Source organism: Haliotis rufescens, unplaced genomic scaffold, assembly GCF_023055435.1.
Source record: "Haliotis rufescens isolate VD_foot unplaced genomic scaffold, xgHalRufe1.0.p SCAF_15, whole genome shotgun sequence".
Lineage (NCBI taxonomy): Eukaryota > Metazoa > Mollusca > Gastropoda > Lepetellida > Haliotidae > Haliotis > Haliotis rufescens.
Genome location: NW_025963835.1, coordinates 4,482,600 through 4,505,932, shown reverse-complemented (window position 1 = coordinate 4,505,932; position 23,333 = coordinate 4,482,600). Strand labels below are relative to the sequence as shown.

The window sequence follows — 23,333 nt, the reverse complement described above, 5'->3', positions numbered from 1 at the left end:
AGGTTTTTAGAGTGGCCAAGGGACGCAACTCTACACAGCGAACTGCGGCGTCTTGGCCACCTGCGTCCCCCGAATTGAAGTCATGTCAAATATAATGATGCAAGCACGACACAAGCAACAACACCTTAAGCGGTTCATTTATTCATGATGTCGTTGTTTTCATGATTACCATATGTGTTAATCAAATGAAATTGAAATCAAATTATATGCAATGATCAGAATGGTTGGCGAATACGCAGCTCCAGAGTTTTGATTCTTGAACAAGAAATAGAATCAATGCCCTAGTTCCAAGCATTATACTTATTCCACTTATCTCACTGTGAATCAGAACTTCAAAATCGTTCATGCAATGAGAAGCAAATTAATTATATAATAAGATATTACCTTAATTTACTCTTTGAATATTGTAAAATTAGTATCATGAAAATCAAACCAGAATTTCACATGTTCAAGCGAATTTGTTTCTGTTATATTCTTTTCATTTCTTATCAAAGTTGGCTGCCAGCTTCATAACGAGATACATGCCGTCTTCATCATATGCCGAGACGAGTGTCATTCATCACTTAACTCAATGGGTGGTTGCATCCCTACAAAGCTATTGATGCACCTCCTCAGTATTCCCCCTCAAGATAGTAAGAGGCTCGGCATGACACACTAAAGTTAATGATGATAGAAGCCTACACATCTTCACATTTTGCTACACATCGTGTTCCAAATCACATATCACTGTGTGACGTTCCTAAACTCGCCGCACTGACACGTTGGCTCTGTTGGCTTGAACTGTACAACCACAATTATGTAGGTGACCAGTGTTCCCACTATCTGAAAATGGATGACATTGGTGTTTTTTAAGTATTGTGTCTCCAATGTTGAATTGTAAATATGAAGTTTAATTTGTAAGAGTCTAGGACCATAGACAGCTGTTCAGAGGTGTCTGGATTATGGCGCGTTAAGTGAAGGGTAAGAATATGTCAATACTAATTAATACTGGTAATATTAGTATTAGAGCATACAATAAATGACATATTAAAAATCGTATCTAAACTGAGGGGTAAAATAAATTATACCTCTCGTATGTAATCGTACGTTTGATTTCCAATTGAAAATAGCTCAAGTCAGCGATATTATATCCCAAGACTTGAACTGTGCTGGGCCTTAGTTAGCACTCAAAAAATACTTCTACATAATTTTATTTTGTTAGATATAATTCGATATAAAAATATCAAATTCTGATGATAGGTAACTTCGGTTTCATATCTTTGAAAATAAATCCATTTGCTTTTTCGGCACACATTTACAACTATTCAAACATGGTACGGGTCATGTGGTTGTCATGTGGTCATTTCTTACTTCAGTCTTTACTGAACCTCGCTATTTATGCAATAGATAGTATGACTCACCCCAAGGAGTGTTGGCATGGTGATTGTAAAGAGGCCGTGAATGTTGTAGCCGATAGTGTCTCCCGTCAATCTTGACACAAACAGGTTCATCTAAAAAACAGAACAATCATTAAATGCATTCCATGTTCATATCATGAAGCGATAGCCTAATCTATCAGTAAGATAAATACCCTATGTCTGCTGAGTGACGATAAACCGAGCGCGGGACTTAAACTATTAAAACATTGTATTTGTTCATCACCACTTAATACGCTCTGTATGTTCGGGTTGCAATAGGTGCGCAGCAACCTATGCTTGTAGAAAGAGGCGACCAGAAGGAATAGGTGATGGGGCTCGGGGACTTGTTGTTCACAATATCGATCACTAGATGGTATGATCCAGATTTTCATATTTGCATATCGACGTCATATTGCTGGAATATTGCTGAGTGCGGCGTCATATCCTGCAATGACGCGACCTGTTGTAAAGGTATGTATTTGTACTTGTTTCATGCAATCAAATTGTCGCAGGAAAAACAATAAGAACCCATTAATACATAGACAATATCTTGTAAAATAGGTTAACTGTCATTTGAATTGCCATGTGCCTAATTATAAACAGAAAGATCAACTACCTTGAACCTCATTAACAAATATTTTACATGAAAATCAACTCTTTAAGAAACTGCTGTCAGTATTAACAGAGATAAACTCGTTGTTACCTAAGCTAGAACTATGGTTACGTTAAATAGAAAATATTTACATTTTCGTTGTGTGTTCATTGTAATTACGGCATTCCGATTAACTGAATTGGTCACGTGTTAATTCATTTATTTCCCAACGAATGTAACCTCGGCCCACCGAAGCGGACTACTTTCGCCACTACGGAATGTCAGGAAATACCGACATCATTAACATGATCTGTTAGCGCAATTAATGCATAGCCATTCTCCGAACCAGCCTTCGAGGCCGAAGTCCGAGAAGGAATGACAAAGCAAACGTGCAGGTCTGCTTGCCTGAGGTTCGCCTGGGTTTCTTTTTCGCTCGCCTGGGTTCCACAAATTTCATGTATTCGGGTTTCATTTCCACTGTGTCTCCCGGTTCACGGGGAACATGTTTGAATCTGGCGGTTGTTGAAACGGCCGCCTTCTCCCTGACATATTTGTTCCGGTTAGTTACAGTGTAACTGTTGCAGTTCTTTTCGCCCCTTGCCTTGGTTGACAGGTCCAAAGAACGTTGTTTGATGCTACTCTTCGTTAATTGGCTACTGATTTTGAGGGCGTGTCAAGATATGTGCATCAACCAATCACCTGATTCACCGTATATATTCCAACGAATGGGTTGTTTTTCAATCTTGTCAATTTTTTGTCCGCTTTGATTTATATATTTTTTCATGTAACTATGGCAGCTAACACGTTTTCGTTGCCAAATTTAATTATAAGGAATATTTATATTTGTTTTGGTTCATGTTCTAATGGTGAATAATGGTCACTTTTTATTTATTTTATTAACATTAGTAGCGGTCTGTCAGATAGCACCGTATAACCATCCGATAGGCATTGATACAGTGTCCTAGCATCAGTTTTAACAATTTGGGGGAAGTACCTTCAAGAAAGGAAGGAACCTAATTTTGTGTTTGTTGTATCCTACGGAATATGCCCCAGAATCCACACTAGGGCTTTGGCCTTAAGGTAATGGTTTATGTTCGTACCTTCTATGCCTTAATAGTCATCCACAATCTTAAAATATTTGGGTGTGACAAAAATGAATGCTTACATTAAATATAATCATATATCCTTTAATGAGTAATTAAATATGTTTTCCCAAATGTTGGCGCCAACATTAGTTGGAACATGCATCGATTTTGGATGAAAGAAACTTGTTACGATGGACACATGGGTCATCACATAAGCCACTTGGAATTAAACATTCATCAGGGGAGATGAACATTTAACTCATTTAATGTGTAAAAGTAGTTTTACAGATACTTTCTGTAGCCCTATGCCAGAGAAACGTTCTTTATCAAGCATCCATACGTACTGTAGAGTCCCGTGAGCCTGCAACGAGAACCGTAACGATATTCTGTACATCTACCACCTTCCAACTGCAAGTAGTATAGAGTTGCACCAATTAGACCTACCAGGATTCTCTGACTGAGGGTTCCAATCAAGGATTTCATAGTAATATTGACTTTTACTGTACCATACCAATACTCATGGATTTCGTCAAAAAATGGTCCTTTATTGCTTAAGTTTTTTTCTCTCACATTAAGCTGGTACGTAATGAAATAATTATCAAAGATACAAAAACACACCCACTTTCTCACTCACTCACAATTTCTAATATCCTAATCATCTTCTATATCTTTAGACATAAAAAGTAAAATTCTCACCTTTGAACTGACCAGTGCGTCAACAAGCAGTCTCAAGCCTACACACAGAAGGCCCCAAACACACCCTGTGCTATAAAATATCACTTCTTCAGAATTGACTGACTTTGAGAAAATGGAATATATTATGGTACAAGTCACAGGCAAAGTCATGAATACACTAGTGAAAATAAAGTGTTGCACATAGTTGTTGATATCCTCAAGCACTTCGGTTACATGGCCATGATGAATTACCAAGGTGTTGAACCTGGCTTCAGGGTCTTCACACTGACTGTTTGCAAGTTCCTGGAATTGTGTTTCAACACGTTTAAATTCTTGCCACAAAAACAGCGAAAGAAATGGTATAGCAACAAAACTGGTTAGCCACTGAATTTCTACTAATATGTATCCAATGGACGTAATAACTAAGCCAACTGATTTCCAAGGTTCCGTAAAAGAAAAGGTAGGGTAGATACCGTTCATAACTACAGGATAGTTTTGCACCATTGAGTATTTGAGTGGACCAAATACTGTCGTGAATAAAAGGCCGACAATAAGGATTGGTCTCAACTTCTTGACCCACTTTTTGAATCCAACACTGAATCCGTACCGTTCCTCATACTTACAAAAACGAACATGCAACAGTTGTAATGTTTTTGACAGAAAGATACTGTAGACGAAAGACACGTACAAATCTATCAACATTACAGCACAGAACGACAGAAGACGTTCAACTGGTCTAGAGTCAATTGTATAGTTGTAAGTAACAATGAGGAAGAAGACAACGTTTGTCACAAAAACTATTTGAACAAATATGACGTACACAAGTTTAAGTGTGTCGCACCATGTCATTTTCTCCCGTAGGGCTCACACGACGATAGATTCCTCCGAGACAAGAAATGATACGTAAATATTTAAAGAATGAGGCTGAAACTGTGGACAGCTCGTCTGTACGTTGAGATGAAATCTCACCTGAAGATGGCTTTACCTTTCTAAATATTTTGGCTGACAGTTAGTTATCAATAACAAATACACTGTTTAAGCAATATTCCAGCAACGTCACTTTCACTGCGAGGAGACCTCAAGAATGAGCTTCACACAAATCATATGATGTCATATCATAGCATAAGCGATGACGATTACCAATGCAGGGAAGCACTTCACGTTTGTAATGTGTTCTGGTGCTCAATTCTCCCAATTAGAAGGATATAAATTTGTTCAGTAATTCCCGGCTGTGTGGAATGTACAAGAAAACAACAGATACAATTTCGTTTTTCAGACAAAACCAGGTGGTGAAGACAACATCAGTTCAAATTACTTTTTCGTTGTTCATATCTCCGAACATAGAATAAACGATTCCTGTAGTATTTCCAAAATGGCAACCACAATGCTTCCTGTCTTGCTGATCACAGTCGTTGATCTGTTTCATTCCACAAGGCGCACAAACCAAATGTATATTCCAGTGCAAACTGCTTCTCTCTAAAATATGTGCTGACACCAACAGTGCCCTACTCTTTTCTGTCCAGTGTTTGAGGGGATTTTCCTCTGGTAACAAAACTCCAAACCATTTTCCTGTTAATGTTTCTCCTAATATTGGCGGAAGGATCCCCCTGTGTCTTTTATTGGTATTCGATCGCACAATAAATGTTACACAATAGATCTAGATCAGACAACAATAGAAACGTTGTGCCACGTTCAATCATCTGATGCATTACGGGTTTTGTCGTCCACGTCCACGTCCACGTCCACGTCCACTTTTAATCAATACTGTATTGTTTAGCCCGTGTTGGTTCTGTCGATCATGGAATTGAGGACATTTCCAAACGTGTATCTTGTTAGTTCTGCGAAGTACTTCGTGCGAGAGTTTGGTTTTACATTTAATTCAGCATACACGTTGTCGAGCGACTCCTTTATTTAATATGCTAATTAAGTCGTTCTATCATCAACTCAAACTTTCATCATTTGCCATGTTAGATGTTTTTGTATTATGTTGGTATTCAGTAACAGGATACTTTAACGTTTTGCCTACATTTCTCCTCCGCCAGTGCTGCGGCACTTGGACACCCCTGTAATTTCATGTCATGTTCGTCTCCTCTCTGGACCTGCAGGGAAATTGTTGTGAGTGGCGGATTCTACGAGTAGGGAAGGACAGGCTTACCCTCTTCATGTACACATGGTGTTATCGCTGATTTTCAGAGATCCATTTATGCAATTTTCAGCACTATTTTGCCCTTTACGCCCAATGCAATCTTTTAGAAAGATAATCGAGCCTGATTATGCTCTGGCGTTGGCGTTTTATATATATTTTGACACATTGACCAGTTCTTTAAAAGAAGGCCGACTCCGTGGATAAAGTATTTAGTATATGGCAATCGTTGGGTTCGGGCCCAGACCAGGTCGTGAGTGAGTGAGTGAGTTGGGTTTAACGCCGCTTTTAACAGTATTCCAGTTATATCACGGTGTGTCAGCTTAATGTGGGAGGAAAGCCCGAAGTGATGCAGGTTTCAGACGTTTACCACTTCGGTGAAACCCACCAGCACGGGTATGGTGCTGACAAACCTAGAAACATAATCTGGGCGAACCGGGATTCGAACCCACAATCATAGGTTTCTGGCGTGCACAAGGGACGCAACTCTACACAGCGAATCGCGGCGCCTTAGACGACTGGGCCACCCGTGCCCCCCAGACCAGGTCATGGGTCAAGCAATGTGTAAGGTCAAGATAACAGGGAACGTCAGACATACAGTTTGCGATTCTTCTTAACATCTTCTGAAGATATTTTGATTTTGTAAATTTAATGCAGTATGGAGGTTATATTGTTTGCATACTTATGTAGGACAACATATTGGTGGCAACAATGGTAGGTAACTGTTACCTTCTTGCAATGAGAAACATGCTTCATTGTCGTTGTTATGGTGAACTCCACAAAGGGACATATTTAGTTTACATGCTTGATAGGCCTGAGGAATGTGCTTGAAATGCTGGTCTCAAATATTGAAGGTCAGATTCAATTTCAAGGTCAAATACACAAATGTGTTATGTTTGTGATAACTCAGGGAGTGTTTACTGTAGTAGAGAGATTCCATTTGGTAATTGAGTAAACTGACAAGGTCACTTCTAAGCTCCTTTGTGTACGGAACCAATCGTCTGTGTTTGCAAGAGCAAACATCCATGTTTTCAACTGGAAAAATTCAACCTTGTGAATCAAAAAAGGATGTGTGTTTGTGTTTTCCCTCATTTAGCAATAGTCAAGCTATATGACAGCAGGCTGTAAATAACTGAGTTTGGAACAGGCAAACGTTGACGGAGAAAGATGTCACGAATTCAACAATATCACCGCTTTCAACAAAAATACATATACTACCGACAAAAAAAGGGAACTAACAGTATCTCGATGAAGAGACCAAATGGCGAATTGTGGATATGATGGAGTAGGGGCGTCAATATCCCAAATTGCCCGAATGTTTGCCAAATCAAATAGTGTAATTTCTCGACTGTGGGACAAGTACCGTCAAAATGGATGCGGTTGCAATCAGACCTGGATGTGGCAGGCCAAACGTAAACCGGAGAAGACCGTCTCACATCATTAATTGCACCACGCATTAGATTCACATCTGCTCCTGTTATCAATAGAGCATTCCCGACAATAACAGGAAGGCTAATTTCAACATCTGCCGCAAACAACCTGCTCTATGCAGCCCGCCTGAAATTATGCAGCAGACTTTAAAAAGCGCCCTGAGACCCAGCAGAGAATCACAGACCGAGCACCCGCCAACGTGACCCAGCTTGGAGTAACTCTTCAGGCGGAATGGCAGGCAATACCAAGGGCAACCACACGCAAATTAATCAATAGTATGCCATCAAGGAGTGGTGCATGTATCGCCAAACATGGTGGAAAGGACAGATATTGATCTACACACACCCGAAATTACTTTGACACACAAGTATCGTCATTACACATTCACTGCCATTTCATCAGTTCCCTTATTTCTGTCGGTAGTATATTTAGGTGCTAAGGTCTGTTTACCATAGCAGAGTGTCACTGGTGTTTTATCAGAAGCAAATTGTAGGATTAGATGATGATTGATAGCAAATACATTCAACATCGAATTAATTAAAAATGTTTGCAGACATTGTGACAACCTTCTACACGAATCCCTTGATACTGACGTCATTGCGATACATCTATGATGACCTCATTTCCGACTAGTGCAGAGTTACTATTACGATTGGAAATTGAAATACGCAGTTTTGTCAGCAAATGAGGAATTATAGCTTACATTATACACCGTCAAAAAACGAGCCAAATAATAAAAGAAATATACACAATAGATGATTTAAAAATGGTACTTATATTTCCTGGATTTTGCACGGTGCTAGATGGACATTACACATAAAACCACTTCAATTGATGTGAAGTGAGTGAGCTAGTTGAGTTTAATACCGCTTTGAACAGTATTCCAGTTATATCTGGCCGCTAAGTTAGGAGTAAAGCCCGAAGTGATGCAGGTTTCAGACGATTATTACTTTGGTGAAAGCCACGAGCACGGGAATGGTGCTGACAAACCAAGAAACATAATCGGGGGAAGATCGAGACCCGAACCCACGATCAAAGGATCTCGTCATCCAAGACTGCACAGTGAATTTCGGTGACTTCGAGGACTGGGCCACCACTTTAGTCAACTATAATGATTCAAGCACAAAACAATCAACAACACTTTAAGCGGTTCATTTATTCATGATGCAGTTGTTGAAACGAATGCCATATGTGCACATGAAATCAAATTTTATGTAAGTGATCAGAATGGTTGGCGAATACACAGCTCAAGAGTTTTCATTCTGGAACAAGAAGAGTCGGAATAGAATCAATACCTTAGTTCCAAGCATTTTACCAATTTATTCCACTTATCTCACTGTCAATCACAAATTCAAAATCAGTCATGCAATAGGAAACAAATTTAGATAATACCTTTGTTTACTCATAGAATATTGAGAATACTAGTATTATGAAAATCAAACATGAATCACATGTTTATTCTTTACATTTCTTGTCAAAGTTGGCTGCCAGCTTTATAACGAGATACAAGTATGTATTCATCATATGCCGAGACGAGTGTCTTTCGTCACGTAATTCACTGGGTGGTGACATCCCTACAATGCTATTGATGCACCTCCTTAGCATTCCCTCTCAAGAAGGTAAGAGGCTAGGTATGACAAGAAAGTAAGGATGACACACTGAAGGTAGTGATTATAGAAGCTTACACATCTACACATTTTGTTACACATCGTGTTCAAAATCACATATCACTATGTGTGACATTCCTAAACACGCCACACTGACACGTTGGCTCTGTTGGCTTGAACTGTACAACCACAATTATGTAGGTGACCAGTGTTCCGACAATCTGAAAATGGATGATATTAGTGTTTTTAAGTATTGTGTATCCAATATTGAATTGTAAATATGCAATCTAAGTTTTAAGAGTCTATGAACACAGACAAGTGTTAAACTACAGAGTTTTCTGGATTGTGGTGCGTTAAGTGAAGGGTAAGAACAGGCCAATACTAGTTAATACTTGTACTAATAGTACTAGAGCATACAATAAATGACATATTAAAAATCGTTACTAATCTGAGGGGTAAAAGAACTTACGCCTCTCGGTTGATGTTATCGTATGTTTGATTTCCAGTTGAAAATAGCTCAAGTCAGCGATATTATATCCCAAAACTTGAACTGTGCTGGGCCTTAGTAGGCACCCTTAAAATACTTCTACGTCTTTTTATTTTGTTGGGTGTATTTCGATAAAAACAAAAATAAAATAAAAATAATTCGCCTTATATACTGATGATAGGTAACTTCGGTCTCATATCTTTGAAAATAAATCCACTCGTTTTTGAGGCACACATTTACAATGTTTCAAACATGGTACGGGTCATGAGGTTGTCATGTGGTCATTTCTTACTTCAGTCTTTATTGAACCTCATTATTTTCACGTCATGCAATAGATAGTATGACTCACCCCAAGGAGTGTTGGCATGGTGATGGTAAAGAGGCCGTGAATGTTGTAGCCGATAGTGTCTCCCGTCAATCTTGACACAAACAGGTTCATCTAAATAACAGAACAACATTAAATGCATTCTAATGATCAGATTGTCACGAGACAGCCTCATCTATAAGTGAGATAAATACCCTATGTCTGCCGAGTGACGATAAACCGAGCGCGAGAGTTAAACTATCAAAAACATTGTATTTGTTCATCACCATTTAATATGCTCTGTATCTTCGGGTTACAATGGGTCCGCAGCAATCTATGCTGGTCGTAAGAGGCGACCAGAAGGAGCATGTGATCGGGCTCGGTGACTTGTTGCTTACAATATCGATCACTAGATTGTGTGGTCTAGATTGTCTTATTTGCGTGTCGACGTCATATAGCTGGAATATTGCCGAGTGCGGGGTCATATCCAGCAATGACGCGACCTGTTAATTGGCAATTCTTTTCCCTCTGTTATAAGGATATGTGTTTGCACTAGTTTCTTGTAATCAAATTTCCATAGGAAAACAGAAAAGAACAAATTTATACATGTAAAATATCAAATAGGTTTATTCTTACTCGAAATGTGCCATGTACCTAATTATATACATGGAAATCAATTACCTTGAGTCGCATTAACAAATATTGTACATGAAAAACAAACACTCCAAGTAACTACTGTCATGATTAAAAGATAAACCTGTTGCCAACTTATCAAGTTCCAACTATGGTTACGTCATGGACTAATCACAGAAGCAGCTCCATCACTGAATTTTCAAAAACGTGCATCACACCAGATTACTCAAACTTGGAAGCACATGCCCGCTGCATGAGACCTCAACACCTGTATGCCTCATGCTTATATCTGCCTAGAAAGTAATGTGCACTCCCTATCTGATTATGTCACTTCCTATTTTGGAAGAGGCATGGTAAGGAGGTAAGCAGGATTTCCAACAAGATATTACCCTTCCTCCAAATTTGGCAAAGATCAATTTATAATGCTCTTATGTCAAGTTCTAATGGTCACTTTATATTTCGATAGCATTGGCAACAAACTGTCAGTTCACACAATGTAACAATCTGATCTTCAATGACACATTGTCCACGTTTACGTTTCAACAAATTTGGGGAAGTTGCCCCAAGGGAAAAGAAGGAACCTAATTATGTGTTTGTTGTTTCTGTCCTCATATGCCAAAGAAACCACGCTGAAGCTCTGACCCAAAGTTAAAGGTTTATGTTAGTACATCTCTTGCTTATGGACCATGTGGAATACATTCAAATTGGTTTTTCACAATTATTTTGATGATTACATTGACCTTTCACAATCTTCAAAACTGATGATTCATGATGATCTACAATCTTTAGATTTTTGGATGTGATAAAAAAGAATATGATCATTTTTTTCCTTTTCTGAGAAATGGAAACAAATTTACCACATGCATCACCTTGTTGTTAAAAGAAATTTGTTCTTAACCGTGTTAATGGCGTATTATTTCTTCAATTTGATAACAAGGATGGGAACACCTTTGTTTTTTGTAAATGATTGGAAACGGGAAGAACACATATGGACATGTACACGATGATGGACGACGGATACACATTGGTCATCACATAAGCCACTTGGATTTAAACATTTATCAGGGGAGATGAACATATAACTCATTTAATGTTTGAGTGTAAAAGTAGTTTCACATATACCTTCTGTAGCCCTATGCCAGAGAAACGTTCTTTATCAAGCCTCCATACGTACTGTAGAGTCCCGTGAGCCTGCAACAAGAACCGTAACGATATTCTGTACATCTACCACCTTCCAATTGCAAGTATAGTATAGTATAGAGTTGCACCAATTAGACCTACCAGGATTCTCTGATTGAGGGTTCCAATCAGGATTTCATAGTAATATTGACTTTTACTGTACCATACCAAACCATACCAATACTCATGGATTTCGTCAAAAATGTTACTTCATTGCTTAAGTTTTTTCGCTCACATTAAGCTGGTACGTAATGAAACAATTATCAAAGTTATCCTAATCATCTTCTATATCTTTAGACATAAAAAGTAACATTCTTACCTTTGAACTGACCAGTGCATCAACGAGCAGTCTCAAGCCTACACACAGAAGGGCCCAAACACACCCTGTGCTATAAACTATCACTTCTTCAGAATTGACTGACTTGGATAAAATGGAATGTATTATGGCACAAGTCACAGGCAAAGTCATGAATACAGTAGTGAAAATAAAGTGTTGCACATAGTTGTTGATATCCTCAAGCACTTCAGTTACATGGCCATGATGAATTACCAAGGTATTGAACCACGCTTCAGTGTCTTCACACTGACTGTTTGCAAGTTCCTGGAATTGTGTTTCAACACGGTTAAACTCTTGCCACAAAAACAGCGAAAGGAATGGTATAGCAACATAATTGGTTAGCCACAGAATTTCTACTAATATGTATCCAATGGACGTTATAACTAAGCCAACAGATTTCCAAGGTTCCATAAAAGAAATGGTAGGGTATATATCGTTCATAACTACAGGATAGTTTTGCACCATGGAGTATTTTAGTTGACCAAATACTGTCGTGAATAAAACGTCGACAATAAGGATTGCCCTCAACTTCTTCACCCACTTCTTGAATCCAACACTGAATCCGTACCGTTCCTCATACTTACAAAAACGAACATGCAACAGTTGGAATGTTTTTGACAGAAAGATACTGTAGACGAAAGACAAGTACAAATCTATTAACATTACAGCACAGAACGACAGAAGACGTGCAACTGGTTTAGAGTCTATAGTATAGTTGTAAGTAACAATGAGGAAGAAGATAACGTTTGTCATAAAAACTATTTGAACAAATATGACGTACACAAGTTTAAGTCTGTCGCACCATGTCATTTTCTCCCCAGGGCTCACACGACGATAGATTCCTCCGAGACAAGAAATGATACGTAAATATTTAAAGAATGAGGCTGAAACTGTGGACAGCTCGTCTGGACGTTGAGATGAAATCTCACCTGTAGATGGCTTTACCTTTCTAAACATTTTGGCTGACAGTTAGTTATAAATAATAAATACACTGTTTGAAGCAATATTCCAGCAACGTCACTATCACTGCGAGGAGACCTCAAGAATGAGCTTCACACCAATCATATCATGTCAAATCATAGCATAAGCGATGATGATTACCAATGCAGGGAACCACTTCACGTTTGTAATGTGTTCCAGTGCTCAATTCTCCCAATTAGAAGGATATAAATTTGTTCAATAATTCCCGGCTGTGTAGAATGTAGAAGAAATTTCGTTTTTCAGACACTTCCAGTTGGTGAAAACATAATCAGTTCAAATTACTTTTTCATTGTTCATATCTCCGGACATAGAATAAACGATTCCTGTAGTATTTCAAAAATGGCAACCACAATGCTTCCTGTCTTGCTGATCACAGTCGTTGATCTGTTTCATTCCACAAGGCGCACAAACCAAATGTATATTCCAGTGCAAACTGCTTCTCTCTAAAATATGTGCTGACACTAACAGTGCACTACTCTTTTCTGTCCAGTGTTTGAGGGGATTTTCCTCTGGTAACAAAACTCCAAACCATTTTCCTGTTAATGTTTCTCCTAATATTGGCGGAAGGATCCCCCTGTGTGTCTTATTGGTATTCGATCGCACAATAAATGTGACGCAGTGACACCAATACACTCATCCATAATAGAAACGTTGTGCCACGTTCAATCATCTGATGCATTACGGGATATTGTCGTCCACGTCCACGTCCACTTTTAATCACTACTGTATTGTTTAGCCCGTGCTGGTTCTGTCGATCATGGAATTGAGGACATTCCCAAACGTGTATCTTGTTAGTTCTGCGAAGTACTTCGTGCGAGAGTTTGGTTTTACATTTAATTCAGCATACACGTTGTCGAGCGACTCCTCTATTTAATATGCTAATTAAGTCGTTCTATCATCAACTCAAACTTTCATCATTTGCCAAGTTAGATGTTTTTGTATTATGTTGGTATTCAGTAACAGGATGCTTTAACGTTTTGCCTACATTTCTCTTCCGCCAGTGCTGCGGCACTTGGACACCCCTGTAATTTCATGTCATGTTCGTCTCCTCTATGACCCTGCAGGGAAATTGTTGTAAGTGGCGGATTCTACGAGTAGGGAAGGACATGCTTACCCTCTTCATGTACACATGGTGTTATCGCTGATTTTCAGAGATCCATTTATGCAATTTTCAGCACTATTTTGCCCTTTACGCCCAATGCAATCTTTTAGATAGATAATCGAGCCTGATTATGCTCTGGCGTTGACGTTTTTTATATATTTTGACACATTGACACATTCTTTAAAAGAAGGCCATCTCCGTGGATAAAGTATTTAGTATATGGCAATCGTTGGGTTCGGGCCCAGACCAGGTCGTGAGTGAGTGAGTGAGTTGGGTTTAACGCCGCTTTTAACAGTATTCCAGTTATATCACGGCGTGTCAGCTTAATGTGGGAGGAAAGCCCGAAGGTCTTAGACGTTTACCACTTCGGTGAAACCAACGAGCACGGGTATGGTGCTGACAAACCTAGAAACATAATCTGGGCGAACCGGGATTCGAACCCACAATCATAGGTTTCTGGCGTGCCCAAGGGACGCAACTCTGCACAGCGAATCGCGGAGCCTTAGACGACTGGGCCGACCGTGTCCCCCAGACCAGGTCATGGGTCAAGCAATGTGTAAGGTCAAGATAACAGGGAACGTCAGACATATAGTTTGCGATTTTTCATAACATCGTCTGAAGATATTTTGATTTTATAAATTTAATGCAGTATGGAGGTTATATTGATTGCATACTTATGTGGGACAACTTATCAGTGGCAACAATGGTAGGTAACTGTTACCTATTTGCAATGAGAATCATGCTTCATTGTCGTTGCTATTGTGAACTCCACAAAGGGACATATTTAGTTTACATGCTGGATAGGCCTGAAGAATGTGCTTGAAATGCTGGTCTCAAATATTGACGGTCAGATTCATTCTCAAGGTCAAATACACAAATGTGTTATGTTTGAGATAACTCAGGAAGTGTTTACTGTAGTAGAGAGATGCCATTTGGTAATTGAGTAAACTGACAAGGTCACTTGAATTGTCATTTCTAAGCTCCTTTGTGTACGGAACCAATCGTCGGTGTTTGTCAGAGCAAACATCCATGTTTTCAACTGGAAAAGTGAATCAAAAACGAACAAAAAATATACATATACTACCGACAAAACAAGGGAACTAACAGTATCTCGATGAAGAGACCAAATGGCGAATTGTGGATATGATGGAGTAGGGGCGTCAATATCCCAAATTGCCCGAATGTTTGCCAAATCAAATAGTGTAATTTCTCGACTATGGGACAAGTACCGTCAAAATGGATGCGGTTGCAATCAGACCTGGATGTGGCAGGCCAAACGTAAACCGGAGAAGACCGTCTCACATCATTAATTGCACTACGCAATAGATTCACATCTGCTCCTGTTACCAATAGAGCATTCCCGACAATAACAGGAAGGCTAATTTCAACATCTACCGCAAACAACCTGCTCTATGCAGCCCGCCTGAAATTATGCAGCAGACTTGAAAAAGGCGCCCTGAGACCAAGCAGAGAATCACAGACCGAGCACCCGCCAACGTGACCCAGCTTGGAGTAACTCTTCAGGCGGAATTGCAGGCAATACCAAGGGCAACCATACGCTAATTAATCAACAGTATGCCATCAAGGTGTCGTGCATGTATCGCCAAACATGGTGGACAGGACAGATATTGATCTACACACACCCGAAATTACTTTGACACACAAGTATCGTCATTACACATTCACTGCCATTTCATCAGTTCCCTTATTTCTGTCGGTAGTATATTTAGGTGCTAAGACCTGTTTACCCCATAGAGAGTCACTGATGTTTTATCAGAAGCAAATTGTAGGATTAGATGATGATTGGTAGCAAATACATTCAACATCGAATTAATTAAAAATGTTTGCAGACATTGTGACAACCTTCTACACGAATCCCTTGATACTGACGTCATTGCGATACATCTATTATGACCTCATTCCCGACTAGTGCAGAGTTACTATTACGATTGGAAATTGTAATACGCAGTTTTGTCAGCAAATGAGGAATTATAGTTTACATTATACACCGTCAAAAAACGAGCCAAATAATAAAAGAAATATACACAATAGATGATTTAAAAATGGCACTCATATTTCCGTGATTTTACACGCTGCTAGATGGACATTACACATAAAACCACTTCAATTGAAGTGAAGTGAGTGAGCTAGTTGAGTTTAATACCGCTTTGAACAGTATTCCAGTTATATCATATCCGCTAATAATGGGAGTAAAGCCCGAAGTGATGCAGGTTTCAGACGATTATTACTTTGGTGAAAGCCACGAGCACAGGAATGGTGCTGACAAACCAAGAAACATAATCGGGGGAAGATCGAGACCCGAACCCACGATCAAAGGATCTCGTCATCCAAGTCTGCACAGTGAATTTCGGCGACTTCGACGACTTGGCCACCACTTTAGTCAACTATGATGATGCAAGCACGACACAATCAACAACTCTTTAAGCGGTTCATTTATTCATGATGCAGTTGTTGAAACGAATGCAATGTGCACATGAAATCAAATTTTATGTAAGTGATCAGAATGGTTGGCGAATACACAGCTCAAGAGTTTTCATTCTGGAACAAGAAGAGTCGGAATAGAATCAATACCTTAGTTCCAAGCATTTTACCAATTTATTCCACTTATCTCACTGTCAATCACAAATTCAAAATCAGTCATGCAATGGGAAACATATTAAGATATTACCTTAGTTTACTCATAGAATATTGAGAATACTAGTATTATGAAAATCAAACATGAATCACATGTTTATTCTTTACATTTCTTGTCAAAGTTGGCTGCCAGCTTTATAACGAGATACAAGTATGTATTCATCATATGCCGAGACGAGTGTCTTTCGTCACGTAATTCACTGGGTGGTGACATCCCTACAATGCTATTGATGCACCTCCTTAGCATTCCCTCTCAAGAAGGTAAGAGGCTAGGTATGACAAGAAAGTAAGGATGACACACTGAAGGTAGTGATTATAGAAGCTTACACATCTACACATTTTGTTACACATCGTGTTCAAAATCACATATCACTCTGTGTGACATTCCTAAACACGCCACACTGACACGTTGGCTCTGTTGGCTTGAACTGTACAACCACAATTATGTAGGTGACCAGTGTTCCGACAATCTGAAAATGGATGATATTAGTGTTTTTAAGTATTGTGTATCCAATATTGAATTGTAAATATGCAATCTAAGTTTTAAGAGTCTATGAACACAGGCAAGTGTTAAACTACAGAGTTTTCTGGATTATGGTGCGTTAAGTGAAGGGTAAGAACAGGCCAATACTAGTTAATACTTGTACTAATAGTACTAGAGCATACAATAACTGACATATGAAAAATCGTTACTAATCTGAAGGGTAAAAGAACCTACACCTCTCGGTTGATGTTATCGTATGTTTGATTTCCAGTTGAAAATAGCTCAAGTCAGCGATATTATATCCCAAAACTTGAACTGTGCTGGGCCTAAGTAGGCACTCTAGAAATACTTCTACATATTATTATTCTGTTGGGTGTATTTCGATACAAACAAAAAAAAAAATTAAAAATAATTCGCCTTGTATACTGATGATAGGTAACTTCGGTTTCATATCTTTGAAAATAAATCCACTCGTTTTTGAGGCACACATTTACAATGTTTCAAACATGGTACGGGTCATGTGGTTGTCATGTGGTCATTTCTTACTTCAGTCTTTACTGAACCTCGCTATTTATGCAATAGATAGTATGACTCACCCCAAGGAGTGTTGGCATGGTGATGGTAAAGAGACCGTGAATGTTGAAGCCGATAGTGTCTCCCGTCAATCTTGACACAAACAGGTTCATCTAAATAACAGAACAACATTAAATGCATTCTAATGATCAGATTGCCACGAGACAGCCTCATCTATAAGTGAGATAAATACCCTATGTCTGCCGAGTGACGATAAACCGAGCGCGAGAGTTAAACTATCAAAAACATTGTATTTGTTCATCACCATTTAATATGCTCTGTATCTTCGGGTTACAATGGGTCCGCAGCAACCTATGCTGGTCGTAAGAGGCGACCAGAAGGAGCATGTGATCGGGCTCGGTGACTTGTTGCTCACAATATCGATCACTAGATTGTGTGGTCCAGATTGTCTTATTTTCGTGTCGACGTCATATCCAGCAATGACGCGACCTGTTAATTGGCAATTATTTTCTGTCTGTTATAAAGATATGTTTGCACTAGTTTCATGTAATCAAATTTCCATAGGAAAACAGATAAGAACACATTGATACATGTAAAATATCTTACCAAATAGGTTTATTCTTACTCGAAATTTCCATGTGCCTAATTATACAGATGGAGATGAACTACCTTGAGTCGCATTAACAAATATTGTACATGAAATACAAACACTTCAAGTAACTACTGTCATTACTCAAGCTTTGGAAGCACATGCCAATGAGAACTTAACACCTGTATGCCTCACGCTTATATCTGCCAAGAAAGTAATATGTACTCCCTATCTGATTATGTCACTTCCTATTTTGGTTGGTTGGTTGGTTGGTTTGTTGGTTAACGCCACACTCAGCAATATTCCAGCTATATGACGGCGGTCTGTAAATAATCGAGTCTGGACCAGACAATCCAGTGATTGATATCACCATACAATTGGGATCGATGACATGTATCAACCAAGTCAGCGAGCCTGACCACCCGATCCCGTTAGTCGCCTTTCACGACAAGCATAGTCACCTTGTACGGCAAGCATGGGCAAGCATGGGTTGGTGAAGACCTATTCTACCCCGGAATCTTCACGGGTCTCCTATTATGGTAAGCAGGTAAGGAGAATTTCCAACAAGATATTATATAATGGTCACTTTATATTTTGATAGCATTGGCAACAAACTGTCAGTTCACACAATGTAACAATCTGATCTTCAGTGACACATTGTCCATGTTTACGTTTAAAAAAATTGGGGGAACCTAATTATGTGTTTGTTGTATCTTTCCTCATATGCCAAAGAAACCACGCTGAGACTTTGACCCAAAGTTAAAGGTTTATGTTAGTACATCTCTTGGTTATAGACCATGTGGAATACATTCAAACTGTTTTTTCACAATTATTTTTATGATTACATTGACCTTTCACAATCTTCAAAACTGATGATTCATTATCATATTGTCCTTTACTGAGTAGGGGAAACAAATTTTCCAAATATTGGAGCCAACATTAGTCGGAACATGCATCACTTTTAGTTTTTCTTACTTTTTGTTTTTCTTAACCATGATAAGGGCATAAGAAAAAACACATATTGACATGTACACGACGGATGGACGACGGATACACATTGGTCATCACATAAGCCACTTGGAATTAAACATTCATCAGGGGAGATGAACATTTAACTCATTTAATGAATGAGTGTAAAAGTAGTTTTACAGATACCTTCTGTAGCCCTATGCCAGAGAAACGTTCTTTATCAAGCCTCCATACGTACTGTAGAGTCCCGTGAGCCTGCAACAAGAACCGTAACGATATTCTGTACATCTACCACCTTCCAATTGCAAGTATATTATTGAGTTGCACCCATTACACCTACCAGGATCCTCAGATTGAGGGTTCCAGTCCAGGATTTCATAGTAATATTGACTTTTACTGTACCATACCAAACCATACCAATACTCATGGATTTCGTCAAAAATGTTACTTCATGCTTAAGTTTTTCTCTCACATTAAGCTGGTACGTAATGAAACAATTATCCAAGTTATCCTAATCATCTTCTATATCTTTAGACATAAAAAGTAAAATTCTTACCTTTGAACTGACCAGTGCATCAACGAGCAGTCTCAAGCCTACACAAAGAAGGACCCACACACAACCTGTGCTGTAAACTATCACTTCTCCAGAATTGACTGACTTGTATAAAATGGAATATATTATGGCACAAGCCAACGGCAAAGTCATGAATACACAAGTGAAAATAAAGTGTTGCACATAGTTGTTGATATCCTCAAGTACTTCAGTTACATGGCCATGATGAATTACCAAGGTGTTGAACCTGGCTTCAGTGTCTTCACACTGACTGTTTGCAAGTTCCTGGAATTGTGTTTCAACACGGTTAAATTCTTGCCACAAAAACAGCGAAAGAAATGGTATAGCAACAAAACTAGTTAGCCACTGAATTGTTACCAATATGTATCCAATGGACGTAATAACTAGGCCAACTGATTTCCAAGGTTCCATTAAAGAAATGGTAGGGTATATATCGTCCATAACTACAGGATAGTCTTCCATAACTACAGCATAACTTTGCACGATGAAGTATTCTAGCGGACCAAATACTGTCGTGAATAAAAGGCCGATAATAAGGATTGCTCTCAACTTCTTCACCAACTTCTTGAATTCATCGCTGAATCCGTACCGTTCCTCATACTTGCAAAAACGAACATGCAACAGTTGGAATGCTTTTGACAGAAAGATACTGTAGATAAATGACAAGTACAAATCTATTAACATGACAGTACAGAACGCCAGTAGACGTGCAACAGGTTTAGAGTCAGTTGCAAAGTTGTAGGTAGCAATGAAGAAGAAGACAACGCTTGTCATTAAAAGTATTTGAACAAATATGACATACACAAGTTTTAGTCTGTCCCACTTTGCCATTTTCTCTCCAGGGCTCACACGACGATAGATTCCTCCGAGACAAGAAATGATACGCAAATATTTAAAGATTGAAGCCGACACGGTGGAAAGCTTATCTTCACGTTGAGTTGGTATCTCATCGGTAAACGGCTTTACTTTTGCAAACATTTTGGCTGACAATTATTTGACTGGTTTAAAATACTATTGCTTCCAAATATTTGACTGATTTGAGACTACGTATTGTAATATTCCAGTACTTTAACTCGGAGGAGACCTTGAGACTATGCTTTACAAATTGTACCTTTGAGAATGCTTTGACATCAGATTCATCAAGTACAGTATGTTCCCTTTCTGTTTTTCAGACAGTTTGGTGAAAACAACATCAGTCCAAATTACTTTTTTGTTCATCTCTCTGAGCACAGAATAAACGTCTCCTGTCGTATTTCCAAAATGGCAACCACTCTTCTTGTCTTGCCGATCACAGTCGCTGATATGCTCCATCACCCAAGCTTATCCCTTCCATTCCCTTACGCTAACACTGCACGGTTCCACTCTAAATGCCACTCAAAGAAGCTAACACTGCACTACTAAACTCATTCCCTGTTAATGTGTGTCACAATAAGGGTTTTGCAGGTGCGTAGTGGGAACTTGGTCAGCCTGTATAATTGTATGCCATAAAAGCAATGTCAACATAAGACTAAATACTTTGATAACTTGTAATGACTCTTGAGACCACTTTCAAACATTGTCAGTGTTAATTAACAAACAAACTAAATAGATAATTAAATGACGCATTATGGCTTATCATATTCATTACGGGTTATCATCGTCCACGCCCACCTTTAATCAATACTGTCTTGTTTGATCCGTGTTGGTTTTAAGTTGAGTTAAGGGATTATGGATTTGATGACCTTCCCGAACGTGTATCTTGTTAGTTCTGCAAATTATTTTGTGCGAGAGTTTGGTTTTACATGTCATGCAACCTTTATGTTGTCGAGCGACCCCTCTTTTGAATATGGGGGCGGTCGGGTAGCCTAGTGGTTAAAGCGTTCGCTCGTCACGCCAAAGACCCGGGTTCGATTCCCGACATGGGTACAATGTGTGAAGCCCATTTCTGGTGTCCCCCGCCGTGATATTGCTGGAAAATTGCTAAAAGCGGCGTAAAACCATACTCACTCACTCACTCACTTTTGAATATGACAATTAAATAATATCATAACTTAAATCTTTCAATATCTGAAAGTTACATGTCGTTGTATTCAGTAACTGCCAGTTAACCAGAACCATGTTAATGGTATACTTTAACGTTTTGTCAAAACGCAAAGTTATATGATTTTGCCACTTAATCAAATGTAGCTCCATTTTAATGGGGAGGCTTTGAGGTTTTGTCTTAATATGTTTTTGACACCATGTGGCGCGTGGTCATGTGATATCGTATCATGTGTAAGTCCTTTATATCCCTGGGGAATACGTTTGACACATTGACCATTCCTGTAGAAAATCAAGGTCATCCTTCAGGTTTTATCCTGTAGAAAAAGTATATCTCAAGAAGCATTTAGAGTAGGTCAATTACAGAAAAGTACCTGTCATCCTTAGAGGGAGTGGGGCTCAGATTCAGTCGTGAGTTGACCTATGTGTAAGATCACGGTCAAATGAAGGTCATTTTAAGGTATGTTTGCCATTTTCACTAAAATGCCTTTTTCTACATATTCTGTCAAGTGCTAAGCAGTATAGATTCTAGTGGCTACATAGTTTGCATACTTGAGATACAAGAGATGACAATCTTATGGTATCAGCTCAAACTTACCTACTTTCAATGAGACATATGCTATAGTTTCATTGTGAAATCTTCCCAGAGACATCCAATTTGGTTTACGCTCAGGTTCACACACTAAAACATTATTATCTTCATTAAAACACAAGAAGTGTTCACTGTAGCAGGATGGTGCATATAGTCGTCAGCGTGGTGCATTGAGTGAGTGAGTGAGTTTAGTTTAACGCTGCTTTTAACAGTATTCCAGGTAGATCGCGGCGTGTCAGCTTAATGTGGGAGGAAAGCCCGAAGTGATGCAGGTGTCAGACGTTTACCACTTCGGTGAAACCCACGAGCACGGGTATGGTGCTGACAAACCTAGAAATATAATCGGGGCGAACCGAGATTCGAACCCACAATCTTAGGTTTCTGGCGTACCCAAGGGACGCAACTCTGCACAGCGATTCGCGGCGACCTCGACGACTGGGCCACCCGTTCCCCCGCGTGGTGCATTGAATTGGTAATTTTTTGAGTGATCTCCATGAAAGGTCAAGGTCACTGGAATGGTAATTTCTAAGGTTAATCTGCTTGTTTGTGTACGGTATGTTTGTGTTTGAATGGGAATTTTGTCAGAGCCAGCACCAATGTTTCAGCTGGAAATAATCACGCATCTGATATTCAACTTTCTTGTTAATGCACGTAGAGGCATGTGACTTTCTGTGTTAAATCAATGTTCTCCCAAATTGAAGTTATATTAATCAACCGGAAGTTCATATAACTACCTTTTTAAGGTAGACTGAGGCCTAAACTTCTGTTTTAAAGTTGTCTTCCATTAGACATGTGTTTTCCAAATCGGAGGCGATATCACTAAACCGGAAGTGCATACGCTTTTCTCATTATTGTTTTTAGAAGATTTTATTATCGGCTGTATTAAGTGAGTGGGTGAGTGAGTATGGTGTTACGCCGCTTTTAGCAATATTCCAGCAATATCGCGGCGGGGGACACCATTGCC

At 39.1% G+C, this 23,333-nt stretch overlaps 3 protein-coding genes across 4 annotated transcripts; all 3 read right to left on the bottom strand.

The window, feature by feature from the left end:
- Positions 1-220: 220 nt before the first annotated feature.
- On the bottom strand, positions 221-5,236 carry LOC124135033. 2 transcript variants are annotated; one of them, XM_046500185.2, is made up of 4 exons: positions 3,771-5,236; positions 3,367-3,435; positions 1,401-1,490; positions 221-822 (listed from the first exon to the last, which is right to left on the bottom strand). In XM_046500185.2, exons 1-4 carry the CDS (start codon positions 4,596-4,598, stop codon positions 724-726), a joined length of 1,086 nt encoding a protein of 361 aa, XP_046356141.2. In that variant the 5' UTR covers positions 4,599-5,236; the 3' UTR covers positions 221-723. The 2 variants fall into 2 exon arrangements, with proteins under 2 accessions (XP_046356141.2, XP_048251868.1); XM_048395911.1 differs by lacking the exon at positions 3,771-5,236 and having other exon boundaries at positions 3,367-3,737.
- A 3,228-nt stretch (positions 5,237-8,464) lies between these two features.
- Positions 8,465-13,315, bottom strand: LOC124134964. Its single transcript, XM_046500081.2, has 4 exons — positions 11,853-13,315; positions 11,477-11,545; positions 9,767-9,856; positions 8,465-9,151 (listed from the first exon to the last, which is right to left on the bottom strand). Exons 1-4 carry the CDS (start codon positions 12,825-12,827, stop codon positions 9,044-9,046), a joined length of 1,242 nt encoding a protein of 413 aa, XP_046356037.2. The 5' UTR covers positions 12,828-13,315; the 3' UTR covers positions 8,465-9,043.
- A 3,095-nt stretch (positions 13,316-16,410) lies between these two features.
- On the bottom strand, positions 16,411-20,296 carry LOC124135032. Its single transcript, XM_048395910.1, has 4 exons — positions 19,741-20,296; positions 19,371-19,439; positions 17,689-17,778; positions 16,411-17,078 (listed from the first exon to the last, which is right to left on the bottom strand). Exons 1-4 carry the CDS (start codon positions 20,218-20,220, stop codon positions 16,971-16,973), a joined length of 747 nt encoding a protein of 248 aa, XP_048251867.1. The 5' UTR covers positions 20,221-20,296; the 3' UTR covers positions 16,411-16,970.
- Between the last annotated feature and the right edge of the window lie 3,037 nt (positions 20,297-23,333).

Bases quoted from the DNA above. Each gene is read 5' to 3' on its own strand.
- LOC124135032 (XM_048395910.1), bottom strand. From the start codon at position 20,220: ATGGAAGACTATCCTGTAGTTATGGACGATATATACCCTACCATTTCT. The intron at 17,779-19,370 runs GTATCTGTAAAA...TCTGTTATTTAG, and splicing joins CTGGCATAGGGCTACAGAAG to ATGAACCTGTTTGTGTCAAG. The intron at 17,079-17,688 runs GTGAGTCATACT...ATCCATTTTCAG, and splicing joins CCATGCCAACACTCCTTGGG to ATTGTCGGAACACTGGTCAC.
- LOC124134964 (XM_046500081.2), bottom strand. From the start codon at position 12,827: ATGTTTAGAAAGGTAAAGCCATCTACAGGTGAGATTTCATCTCAACGT. The intron at 11,546-11,852 runs GTAAGAATGTTA...TTCTTGTTGCAG, and splicing joins ATGCACTGGTCAGTTCAAAG to GCTCACGGGACTCTACAGTA. The intron at 9,857-11,476 runs GTATATGTGAAA...TCTGTTATTTAG, and splicing joins CTGGCATAGGGCTACAGAAG to ATGAACCTGTTTGTGTCAAG.
- LOC124135033 (XM_046500185.2), bottom strand. From the start codon at position 4,598: ATGACATGGTGCGACACACTTAAACTTGTGTACGTCATATTTGTTCAA. The intron at 3,436-3,770 runs GTGAGAATTTTA...TTCTCGTTGCAG, and splicing joins ACGCACTGGTCAGTTCAAAG to GCTCACGGGACTCTACAGTA. The intron at 823-1,400 runs GTGAGTCATACT...ATCCATTTTCAG, and splicing joins CCATGCCAACACTCCTTGGG to ATAGTGGGAACACTGGTCAC.